Here is a 12,594-nt window from a genome sequence, read left to right as displayed (position 1 = left end):
GTAGTAGTCCCATTTGTTGAGTCTTTCCCCTATTTGTTGTGCCCCTGGGACTCTATTCAGGAAGTTCCTTCCTGTGCCTATAAGTTCTAGTGTCTTTCCTACTCTGTCCTTCAGTAGTTTCAAGGATTCAGGTCTGATGTTGAGGTCCTTGATCCATTTTGAGTTGATCTTGGTGCATGGTGATAGGCTTGGGTCTACTTTGAGTTTTCTGCATATGGCTGCCCAGTTCTCCCAGCACCAGTAGTTGAAGAGGCTATGTTTATTCCATTGTATGTCTTTAGCTCCTTTGTCGAATATCAGTTGGCTGTAAGAGTGCGGTTTTATTTCTGGGTCTTCAATTCTAATCCACTGGTCTTCCGATCTGTTTTTATACCAATACCATGCTGTTTTTGTTATGATGGCCTTGTAGTAGAGCTTGAAGTCTGGTATGGTGATACCTCCTGCACTATGTTTTTTGCCTAGAATTGCTTTGGCTATTCTAAGTTTTTTGCTGTTCCATATGAATTTATGGATTGGTTTCTCTATTTCAGTGAAGAATGTGGCTGGGATTTTGATAGGTATTGCATTGAATTTGTATAACAATTTGGGCAATATGGCCATTTTCACTATATTGATTCTGCCTACCCATGAGCATGGGAGGTCTTTCCATCTCCTTGTGTCTTCTTTGATTTCCCTTATTAGATTTTTGTAGTTTTCATTGAATAGGTCCGTCACGTCCTTGGTTAAGTTGATCCCTAGGTACTTTATTCTTTTTTTGGCTACTCTAAATGGAATTGTTTCCATAATTTCCTTTTCTGTTTGTCTATTGCTGGTGTACAGAAAAGCTGCTGACTTTTGTGGATTGATTTTGTATCCTGCTACTTTGCCAAATTGGTTTATTAGATGTAGGAGTTTGGGTACTGAGTTTTTTGGGTCCTTGAGATATAAGATCATGTCGTCTGCGAATAGGGATAACTTGATTTCTTCCTTGCCGATGTGGATCCCTTTGATGTCCTCCTCTTGCCTTATTGCTATGGCTAGGGATTCCAGTACTATGTTGAACAGAAGTGGGGAGAGTGGGCATCCTTGTCTTGTTCCTGTGTTTAGGGGGAATGATTTAAGTTTCTCTCCATTTAATATGATATTAGCAGTTGGTCTGTTGTATATGGCTTTTATTGTTTTGAGGAATGTTCCATCTATTCCTGTTCTCTCCAAAGCTTTTAATAGGTATGGATGTTGTATTTTGTCGAAGGCTTTTTGGGCATCAACTGAGATAACAATGTGATTCTTGATTTTAGTTCTGTTTATGTGGTGAATTACATTGATTGATTTACGGATGTTGAACCATCCTTGTGACTGAGGGATGAAGCCTACTTGGTCATGATGTATGATATTCTTGATCAGTTTCTGGATCCTGTTAGCTAATATTTTATTGAGAAGCTTTGCATCTGTGTTCATTAGTGATATTGGTCTGTAGTTCTCTTTTTTTGTTGGGTCTTTGCCTGGTTTGGGGATGAGTATGATATTAGCTTCGTAGAATGAGTTCGGGATTTCTCCCTCCGTTTCTATTTCGCGGAAGAGTTTGAGGAGTATTGGAATTAGCTCCTCACTAAAGGTTTTGTAGAATTCATTGGTGAATCCATCTGGGCCTGGGCTTTTCTTAGTAGGGAGGTTCTTGATTACCTCCTGTATCTCACCGTAAGTTATTGGTTTATTTAGTTGATTTATTTCTTCTTGGTTCAGTTTGGGCAGTTTGTACTTCTCTAAGAATTGATCCATTTCTGTAAAATTATTGTTTTTTGTTGAGTAGAGGTTTTGGAAATAGCTCCTTATGATTGTTTGAATATCGTGTGTACTTGTTGTAATTTTTCCTGTGGAGTCCCTGATTACGAATATGAGTCTCTTCTCTTCTTTTTTGTGTGAGTCTTGCAAGGGGTCTGTCAATTTTGTTTATTTTCTCAAAGAACCAGCTTTTAGTCTTATTTATTTGTTGAATGGTCTTTCTATTTTCAATCAGATTTATCTCTTCTTTAATCTTTGTAATCTCTCCCCTCCTAGTCGTTTTAGATTCTGTCATTTCTTGTTTCTCCAGTTGTTTTAGTTTTATCGTGAGGGTATTCACCTGCTCTGCTTCCATTCTTTTAATGTGGGTACTGAGTGCAATGATCTTGCCCCTCAGTACTGCCTTAGCTGTGTCCCATAGGTTTCTTTGTGATGTGTTTTCTTTGTCATTGTGGCTTATGAATTCGTTGATTTCATCTTTAATTTGATCTGTGGCCCAAGTGTTGGATAGCAGCGTGGGGTTTAGCCTCCAAGAGTGTGTATAGGCTCTGTGGTGTCCTTTGTTGTTGAGGGTTACCTTTAATCCACTGTGATCAGATATAATACATGGGATGATGTCAATACTTTTGTATTTGCTGAGGTTCTTTGTGTGGGCTATGACATGGTCTATTTTGGAATATGATCCATGGGCTGCTGAAAAGAAGGCAGACACACATTTCTTGTATGCTTTTAGTTGAAGATTTATCGTTAAGAAGAGTGTGAGTGACTAACATATGATATAGAGAAACTTACTACAAAAATACCATTGGAACACACATTTACTTTTTGAGAGAAAATATTGAAGTACAATGAAGAAACATTTTAAATTGTCTAAATTTAAATTTTATTATCACTTTCCCTTGGGACAGTTCATTGTACACTGTAAATGAGCGTTGCTTTTTGTTGGAAGAATCCCATCTTGGGCCTTGTGAAAGCCATTCTTGAGCATGTTTATATAGAGGAGCACACATGTTCTTTTGTAGTGTTGCTTGTATATATGCCAGTTTTCAACAAATTGTAGGCTCTGTTAATAATACTCACTTTGTGATTGTTGAAAATGCTACCATACTAGCAGTGGTTTTGCTTTTAAAAATTCTTTTATATTTTCAGTCTTTAGAAGATTTGAACAGTGGCACTGTAGAGTCAGTTCATTCTCAATGTTTAAAAATGGAAAGAAATTTGAGTTTTCCTACTGAAGAAGTTAAAAATAAAGATGAAGATGAAGAAGGAAAAGAAGAGGAAGGAGGTGGAGGAGGAAAGGAAGAAGAAGAAGAAGAAGAAGAAGAAGAAGAAGAAGAAGAAGAAGAAGAAGAAGAAGAAGAAGAAGGAGAAGAAGGAGAAGGAGATAATGAAGGTAATTATTGAACTATATCTGGAATTACTCAACTCTTGTTACTTGCCACTGACTTTAGGATTAAGGTGTTCTTTTGGAAGTTAGGTATTTTTGTAGCAATTTGTTAAATTCTTTCATGCTTTTCACCAACTATCTCAACCTTATTATTTATAAAACTAAGTAATAAGATGTTCTTCAGTGGATATGGTGATATATAGATATTTTTTATTTATATATATTTATTTATATATATTATATATATATATATATATATATATATATATATATATATATTTTTTTTTTTTTTTTGCCATACCCGGGGCTTGGACTTAGGGCCTGAGAGCACTGTTGCTGGCTTCTTTTTGCTCAAGGTTAACATTCTACTACTTAAGCCACAGCGCCACTTCTGGCTTTTTCTATATATGTGATGCTGAGGAATTGAACCCAGGGCTTCATGTATATGAAGCAAGCACTCTACCACTAGGCCACATTCTCAGCCTCCTTTCAGTTTTTGTTTTTTTGTTTTGCCAGTCTTGGGGCTTGAACTCAGGGCCTAGCAACTTCTGGTACCTTATTCTCTTCTTTAAAAGAAACCAATGAAATAAACTTTTCTTTCTCTTATCTAGAGTATTTCTATATGAACATAACTGCTCGTTGTATTTTATTTTTAAGATCATTTGTTGCCAGAACCCAATGCAAAGCAAATTATTTGCCTCAAGACCTATTTTGGCCACTGCCGTTTTAAACCGTGAGTATTATCTGTCAGTTAATTTCATATTTAGTGATATCTTTAACAGGAAAAAAAAGTGAACAGTTCATTCATTTAAGGGTAGGCACATACAACCTCATTATTAAAATATATATCTCAATGAGATTCCTGTAAGCTATACAATACTGTTTCAGAGTAATAATTTCATAAATTATTTCTGCAAATTAGTTTTGTAAGCCAAGAAAAATGATTTTCCTTTAACCAAGTGGTTCTGTATATAGATCCTAAATACATTTATAAATGAATCTTCATTTAGAATGGAATTTCTTCTTTTGGAGGTACTGGGGATTGAACTTAGGTCTTTGTATTTACTAGACAGGCACTTTGCCAATTAATCCATGCCTCCAGCCTCATTTGTTTGCATTTGTTCTTTTTTAATAAAATTAACTACCTCGTTTATTTTTATCAGTTCTGGCGTTGGGATTCAGGGCCTCACCTGGTTCAGTTTTTTGCCTGACTGGGATTCTTTACTTGAATGACACCTGTAGCCCAGGTTTTGCAGTTTATTTTGGAGATGGGACTTGTAGACCTTTTTTCTCTTTCTTTCTTTCTTTCTTTCTTTCTTTCTTTCTTTCTTTCTTTCTTTCTTTCTTTCTTTCTTTCTTTCTTTCTTTTTCTTTTCTTTTTTTTTTTTTTTTGAGCTGCCTTGGGGACACAGTCTTCCAGACTTTGGCCTCCTGAGTAGAATTGCAGATTTGAACCATGGCTATGTGGCTGCATTGGTTATTTTTGTTGAAATATGCCTGGGGCTGTCTTGGCTTTAATCTTCTGATTTGTGCTTCCCTATGTCTCTGGGGATAATAAACGTGCCACTGTGCCCAGCCATTGTGCTTTCCCTGTGCTTGGTTCACAGGGATATGCCACCATACCCTGCCTTTGCTTGAAATGCTATCCTCAAATTGACATCTTCATATCTCCCCCTCACAGGTAGGATTTCAGGCTTGAGTCACTGCACATAGTGAATTTATTTTTTCTTTAACTAAAAAAAAAAAAAAATTAGCTTATGTTAGTTATAGAGAGGAGGATTTCATTGTTTCATTTCCACATATTTGCAAAATATCTCGTCAATCTCATTCTTTCTGAGTTATTTTTCTTCACGTTTATGTTTGCTTATTTTATGTAGCATATTTTCAAAGTATACTAATGAAGTAAAGGTTTATAAAATAATACTTTAAAATGGAGGTAATTTTGTTTATATACTCAGATTGTTTTAAAATGTAGTAGGTACATTTATAAGTGTAAAGCTTATATGGGTAACAAGTAAATTTGAATGAAATTAGTAAAATTCTCAGTGGAGATTTTCCAGTTTAGAGAATTTAGGATAGAATTCTTTGAAGCATTTCCTTCCTTTTTCCAGTCTTAAAAGTTAAAATTTAAAATATATCCTGAATATAAAACAGTGCTCCTAGGTGTACAAGTTAATGAAATTTGATTTACTGAATATAGTGTGTAACTATCACTTACATAAGACTAGGTTAGTGTCAGTATAGAAGACTACCTCTTTAATTGATTTTCCCTTGATATTTTATTAAGAAAAAATTCTAAGAAACAGTAAAGATGAAAGGCTTAAAAAATGGATATCTCTGAGTTCTTATGATTATCATTTTATTCTGCTTTTACTATTTCATATACCATCTATCCACTGTAGGTACTTTTTATTTTACCAAAGTTTTTCTCATTTTTCTTGGTGGTTGGAATTTATTTTACACTTGAGATACATGTAATAAAATTTAATACATATACTAAAAGAAAGCGCCTCTCAGTCAGCCTGAACAAGAGGTTGATGAAATGCTGTTCTTTATTTTAAAATTCCAGGGATTGCTCTAGAGAATAAATGAACTTTTATTAGAGAAAGTGAGAAATTAAACAGGTTTTTACTTGTGCACTGGGCTTCTTATTAATAAAATGAAATAACTTTTTTTTTTTAACCTCAAAGGGTTCAGTGGAAAGTTATTTATTCTGTATTGGAAGAAAGAAGAGACAATGTTGTTGTCATGGCAACTGGTACGTTTGACTTAAGTGACTATTTTCATTCTTGAAAAATAGAATGTGACGATTTTAGGTGCTTAAACTTTAATGAACGTCTCAAAATAATTTGCATTTACAAATGGTGTAAAGTATAGAAGAGAATTAACAAGGAATGGATGTTCAAATTTATTCCTACATTTACTTTTAGGAAAATTGCATGTTAGTATTCTTTATTGTGTTATATAAGTACCTTGCAAAAATAAATTTTTGAGTATTATATATTTATTTACTATGTGAATGTGTTGTTTTATTCTAAGGATATGGAAAGAGTTTGTGCTTCCAATATCCTCCTGTTTATGTAGGCAAGATTGGTATTGTCATTTCCCCTCTTATTTCTCTGATGGAAGACCAAGTGCTCCAGCTTCAGTAAGTAATGTTTCCATTCCCACATCATCGTTTTTTTTTTTTTCCCTTTTTTCCTTTTTGAGACAGAGTGATCCTTTGTTGCTCTGTTTGGCCTCGAGCTTGTGTTCCTCCTGTCTCATTGTCCTGGGTGCTAAGTTTACAATCCTATGTCCTCATACCTGGTTGCCAGTTTTCTTGTGTTCCATGAATGAATGAATCTTTTAGTGTGAAATCTAGTTCACAGTAGCACATTTCTAGAAGTGGTGCTTTCTTTACTAGTAATAAGTAATACTTTCATGGAAGAGCTTATCTTCTTCCTTGAGTTCTCTGTATCTCAAGGCTACTAGGAAGATCTGATAGCATTTTCTAAAAGAGAATTATTACTGTTTTTCAGTTTTTATTGACTTTCAAAATTCTTCTTTTGTTTACTTGTACTTGTTAGTGTATATGAAATTTATATATAGAAATTTGTTATTTTATGTATTTGTTTATTTATTGATGCTGGTCCTAAGGCTTGAACTTAGGGCTTGGGTGCTATTGCTAAGCTTTTATGCTTAAGTTGAGCCACAGCTCTACTTCTAGCATTTTGGTGGTTAATTGGGGATAAGAGTCTTATGGACTTTACTACCCAGGTTGGCTTCGAACCTTGAGCCACAGATCTCAGTCTCCTAAATAGCTAGGATTAGAGGTGTTAGCATTTGATGCAGAAAAATTTATTTTTATTTTTTAATCAATGAAATACTCTTCAATATCTTTTGATGTCATTTTGAAAGACGGACCCTAAAACTTTCTTTTCATTGGCCTTGAACAGATTTATCAAATTAGTAAGATACAAAATGAGGGTTGTAAGAAGATGACTACACAGTACTACGTTTTTACTCATCCAAGCATAAAGTTGATATTTGTAGTATGTATAAAACCCCATAATACTTGTTTTCTTCTTACAGAATGTCCAACATTTCAGCCTGTTTCCTTGGATCAGCACAATCAAAAAATGTTTTAGAAGATATCAAATTGTGAGTAATTTATATGATTTCTGGTAATGTAGTCATGTGTCTATGGCTTATTAGAAAATTTTTTATGTGAAAAAATTTTGCTCAATGCACAAATATAAAATATTTATATTTGAAAATTTTTAATAATACTTTTTATGGCATAGAAAATTTAAATATTTTAATCTTAAGGCTATCTTGGACTGTAAAATTAGCATTGTAGTCTTGGAATCTTCAAATTTTGTTTAGAAGAGAACTGAGTATCTACATACATAAGAAAACTTAAGCCCAGAAACAAATAATTTGCCATTACTTGGAGAATTTGTGACTAAATGCGGACTGGATTATAGATTTCTTACCTCACTAGTTTTATCATGACACGATTCCTAAGAAAAATATCTCCTATGTGCAGAAGATAGTCATATATGTTAATGTATGTTTAATGTATATATATACACAATACATATATTCATTTATTGAGTTGTGAGAAGTGTATACAAATGTGTAAATCAAATCCTATCAAGATTATTATATTACTGTCACTCTACAAAGCTTCTTAATGTCTCTTTCATTCTGTTCTTTCCATCTTGTATCCTGAGGCAAATCATTGCCCCAATTTTTTTATTATAGTTTTTTAAGCTTTGTATGCTCTAGAATTTTATGTGGAACTCTTTTATGGAAGACTTTTTCAATCAGCATAATGTTCTCGCAAGTTTTCATACTGTTTCATAGAGCAGTAGTGTAGTTTTAAAATCTGAGTGATAATTTATTACATGAATGTTACATAGTATGTTTTTACATTTCTTTACTGATAGACATCTAGGTTATTTCTAGTTTTAGGGTATTAACTCATACAGCTAATGTGAAGATCCCTGTAAAAGTCTTTTGTGAACATTTGGTTTGCATTACCTTTTTGACATGGTAAACTTTACATAATGAAAATGTCTAATTTAGTAAATGTTTTCTTTTTAAAACCTATAAATCTACCACCATATCCCATGGAATGAATATGTCCATCACTTTTGTTGCTGGTACTGGCGCTTGAGCTCAAGACCTGGCTGCTGTCTTTTAGTTGCTGTTGTTTTGGCTCTGAAGGGAAGCACTCTACCACTTGAGCCAGAGCTTCACCTCTGGCTTTTTTTGTTAGTTTATTGGAGAGAAAATTCTGTGGATTTTTCTGCCCCAGTTAGTTTTGAATCTTAATCTTCAGATCTCAGCCTCTAGAGTAGCTAGAATTACTGGTGTGAGCCACTGGTCCATCTGACAGATCAGCCCTTTGTTAATCCATTCTTTCTTTTCTTACCTTTGCCACCATGAACTGTTGATTTATTTTCTGTCACTATAAATTAGCTTGCATTTTCTAAAATTGTGCATGAATCATTTATTATATATTTCTTTTTTGGTTTGGTTTAAATACTGTAGCATAATATGAGATTCAGTAATGTTACTATATTAATAACTCATTCTTTTTATTAGCAAATAGATGGCATTATATGGATATATTACAGTTTGTTCCTTCATTTTCTTGATGTTTGTTTATGTTTGGGGCTATTACAAATTTAGCAGCTGTTGTGAACATTTTTACACAAGCCTTTGAATGGCAGGCATCTTCATCCCTCTCCTCCGCCCCTCCCCTCCCCTCTCTTCCCCTCTCTTTCTTTTCCCTAATACTGAGGGTGTGGACTCAGGACCTTACGCTTGTTCAGATGCTTGGCTGACACCCTGCCACTTGAGCCACACAACCACTGTAGAGTTTTGCTGTTTAATTTGAAATGGAGTCTCATGTACTTGGTATGCAAACTGGCTTTGAACAATTAAGCTGATCCTAGTCTCCTGGATCACTTTGCTCATAAGTCAAACTGAGTTCAACTGGGCAGTCTGACATTAGAGGTTACTTGGTTTACTATGTAATTAGAATACTGTCTTAATTTCCTAAAGGTAAAGGCACATTTATACCTATATGATTTTTTTTATTTTCCTACTGTCCCTGTTTTTATTCATCTTTCTTTCCGTGCTAAGGATTGAACCTGGAGTCTCATGCATGCTAAGCAAGTGCTGTACCACATCGCAGTGCACTGTTCGCTTCATTATAATATTTTTTTTCCTGTTTCTTTTGTTTTTGTAAGTTTGTTTTGTCTTTGCAGAGGCAAATACCAGATCGTATACATAACTCCAGAATTCTGCTCAGGTAATTTGGACCTACTTCGGCAGCTTGAGGCTAAGATTGGTAAGTGATCAAATGAAATATTTGTAAATATTTACTGTGTGTGTTTGCGTGCGCGTGCACACCTTTCCTAGGGCTTGAACTCAGGACTTAGGCACTGCCCCTGAGCTTATTTTGCTCAAAGCTAGTGCTTTATCACTTGAGCCACAGCTCCATTTCCACCTTTTTTATTATTGGAGATAAATCTACAAGCTGGCTTAGAACTGTAATCCTCAGATAACAACTTCCTGAATAGGTGGGATTATAGGCATGATTTTGAAGATTTGTTATTTTAAACCTGTGGATGGATACTCTGTTTTTTCTCTTTGGGAGGGAGGGCTTTATGGAGATTTGAACTCAGAAAGATGTTCTACCACTTTAGCAATGCTTCAAATTCTTAGTGCCGTAGTTGCATTTTGGATAGGATTTTAAGTTTTTGTCAAGCAACCTTGGCTTACATTCTTCCTACCCCCTTTTTTTTTTTTTTTTTTTTGCTAGAATTGCAGTACCCTATCACTGTTCTCATCTCAAGATGAGGTCACTAATTTTGCCATGGGTTGGTTTTCAACTGCCATCTTTTTCAACTTGGCCTCCGTAATAACTAGGACTACAGGTGTGCAGTACCATGCCCAGCCCTAGATTCCACTGTGTTAAAGTTTGTTCAAAGTATTCTCTTCAGGAAATCTTTGTCTCTCCAACTTGGTATTTCTTCCATCTTATCCTAACACTCACTTTACCATAGCAATTGTTCTTCTGTGTTATCATTATCTCTTTACTCATCTATTTTCTTTAGATAACCTGTAAACCTTTTTGAGGAAAAAAATAACATTATTATTTATCTAAAGTTCTCTAATGCATTGTTTGGAATACAAATCACCTTATGTATTTGATATGTTGAATTTCATAGAGTTTTGAAAATTGCGTTACCTTGTTTCATATTTTGAATCTAGATTGCATCACTGTAGTAGTAGTTGTTTAACTTTGTTCATGCATGTCACCCCTCAAGAGTTAGAAAAAATGTAGTGAAACAGCTTCCCACCTGAACACTCAGCTGTAACAGGTCTGTGAGCCCTGACATCTGTAGCTTTTCATAGGAAACCACACTACCTTTTATTACAGGTATGTTGATTACAAGTAAAAAAAAGGGGGAAAAAAACCCAACAAAAACCCTGAACCTAAGTTAGAGCTTTGTTTTTCTCAAAAAATATAAACATAGAATTAGTCCAAAGCTGATATCACTTTTGTTTCCTACTGAACATTTCTCATTTGTTGTTTGCTTCTTAGTGGTTAGATTCCACTATACAGCAGTTGCAGTCACAGCTTCTTTTGCATCTTACTTCACTGGTGCTGTACTACTTAAGCTATGCATCTAGACTAGCTTTTTGTTAGCTATTTTGAAAATTACTTTTCTTCTCACACCGACTTTGAACTTCGATCCCTAGATCTCAGCTTCTTGGGTAGCTAGGCTTCCATCAGCACCCAATTGGTTACTTTTTTGTATCTGGCTCTATTTTCTTAAATCAGTGAACAGTCTAACATTTTTGGTGTTAGAAAAAAATGTTAGGTGGGCTGGGAATATGGCCTAGTGGCAAGAGTGCTTGCCTCCTACACATGAAGCTCTTGGTTGATTCCCCGGCACCACATATATGGAAAACTGCCAGAAGGGGCGCTGTGGCTCAGGTGGCAGAGTGCTAGCCTTGAGCGGGAAGAAGCCAGGGATGTTGCTCAGGCCCTGAGTCCAAGGCCCAGGACTGGCCAAAAAAAAAAAAAAGGGCTGGGGATATAGCCTAGTGGCAAGAGTGCCTGCCTCGGATACACGAGGCCCTAGGTTCGATTCCCCAGCACCACATATACAGAAAACGGCCAGAAGCGGCGCTGTGGCTCAAGTGGCAGAGTGCTAGCCTTGAGCTGGAAGAAGCCAGGGACAGTGCTCAGGCCCTGAGTCCAAGGCCCAGGACCGGCCAAAAAAAAAGTTAGGTGCTAGGCTGGGAGTGTGGCTTAGCAGTAGTGTTGCTTGCCTAGCATGCATGAAGTGCTGGGTTCGATTCCTCAGCACCACATAAACAGAAAAAGCTGAAAGTGGTCCTATGGCTCAAGTGGCAGAGTGCTAGCCTTGAGCAAAAAAAGAAGCCAGAGACAGTGCTCAGGCCCTGAGTTCAAGCTCTAGGACTTGAAAAAAAATAAAAATGGAAATATTAGATGCTATATTATCTACATCTTACTTGAAGGAAATTGAGATTTGGATTCCGAGAGTTTCAATAATGCTTAAATATAAATGCTAAGTGGTGTGGACAGTTTTATGCCTGGGAATTCTGACTTCAGAGCACATGTTTTTTTGTTTTAATCACCCCATGAATTCAAACATTTTTTTATTCATTTCTCTAAAGGTTTAATTTAAAAAATACAAACAGTTTATGCTTGATAATAATAAAAGATAGCTAATGTAAACAAATCTTTTTCTCTTTTTATTTTTTTATTTGTTTTTTCTGAATAATTATTTATTGTCAAAGTGATGTACAGAGGGGTTACAGATTCATATGTAAGGCAGTGAGTACATTTCTTGTACAATTTGTTACCTCCTCCCTCATTTCCCTCCCCTCCCCCTCCCCTTTCCCTTTCCCCCCATGAGTTGTTCAGTTGGTTTACACCAAATGGTTTTATAAGTTTTGCTTTTGGAGTTGTCTTTTTATCTTTTGTCCCTCAAATTTGATATTCCCTTTCCCTTCCCTAGTTCTAATACCAGTATATACAGTATCCAGAGTACTCAGATGAGATACAGTGATAGTGCAGCAACAACCACAGGAAGGGGATACAAGAAGATCATCAACAAAAAAGCTACCGTTTCACATGGCATGTTGAAAGTAATTACAATAGTGATATAACACTCATTTCCATAACATGGAGTTCATTTCACTTAGCATCATCTTATGTGTTCATAAGGGTATAGCTATTGGGCTCTTGTGATCCTGTGCTGTGACTTGCCTAAACCTGTGCTAATTATTCCCTATGAGGGAGACCATAGAGTCCATGTTTCTTTGGGTCTGGCTCACTTCACTTAGTATAATTTTTTCCAAGTCCTTCCATTTCCTTACAAATGGGGCAATGTCATTCTTTCTGATAGAAG

General features: G+C 35.5%; 1 protein-coding gene across 1 annotated transcript in view; it reads left to right on the top strand.

Moving 5' to 3' along the window:
* Nucleotides 1–12,594, top strand: part of Wrn (WRN RecQ like helicase) — a 132,729-nt gene that overhangs the window by 57,520 nt on the left and 62,615 nt on the right. The window contains exons 11-17 of the mRNA XM_048330945.1: nt 2,911–3,046; nt 3,146–3,154; nt 3,806–3,881; nt 5,839–5,906; nt 6,188–6,296; nt 7,223–7,291; nt 9,412–9,494. Of these exons, the coding sequence (XP_048186902.1) occupies nt 2,911–3,046; nt 3,146–3,154; nt 3,806–3,881; nt 5,839–5,906; nt 6,188–6,296; nt 7,223–7,291; nt 9,412–9,494 (550 nt within the window). The remainder of the gene's footprint in view (nt 1–2,910; nt 3,047–3,145; nt 3,155–3,805; nt 3,882–5,838; nt 5,907–6,187; nt 6,297–7,222; nt 7,292–9,411; nt 9,495–12,594) is intronic.

This window comes from Perognathus longimembris, chromosome 21 (genome assembly GCF_023159225.1).
Source record: "Perognathus longimembris pacificus isolate PPM17 chromosome 21, ASM2315922v1, whole genome shotgun sequence".
NCBI lineage: Eukaryota > Metazoa > Chordata > Mammalia > Rodentia > Heteromyidae > Perognathus > Perognathus longimembris.
Note: the sequence above shows the minus strand (reverse complement) of the source record. Positions and strands in the feature narration are given on the sequence as shown.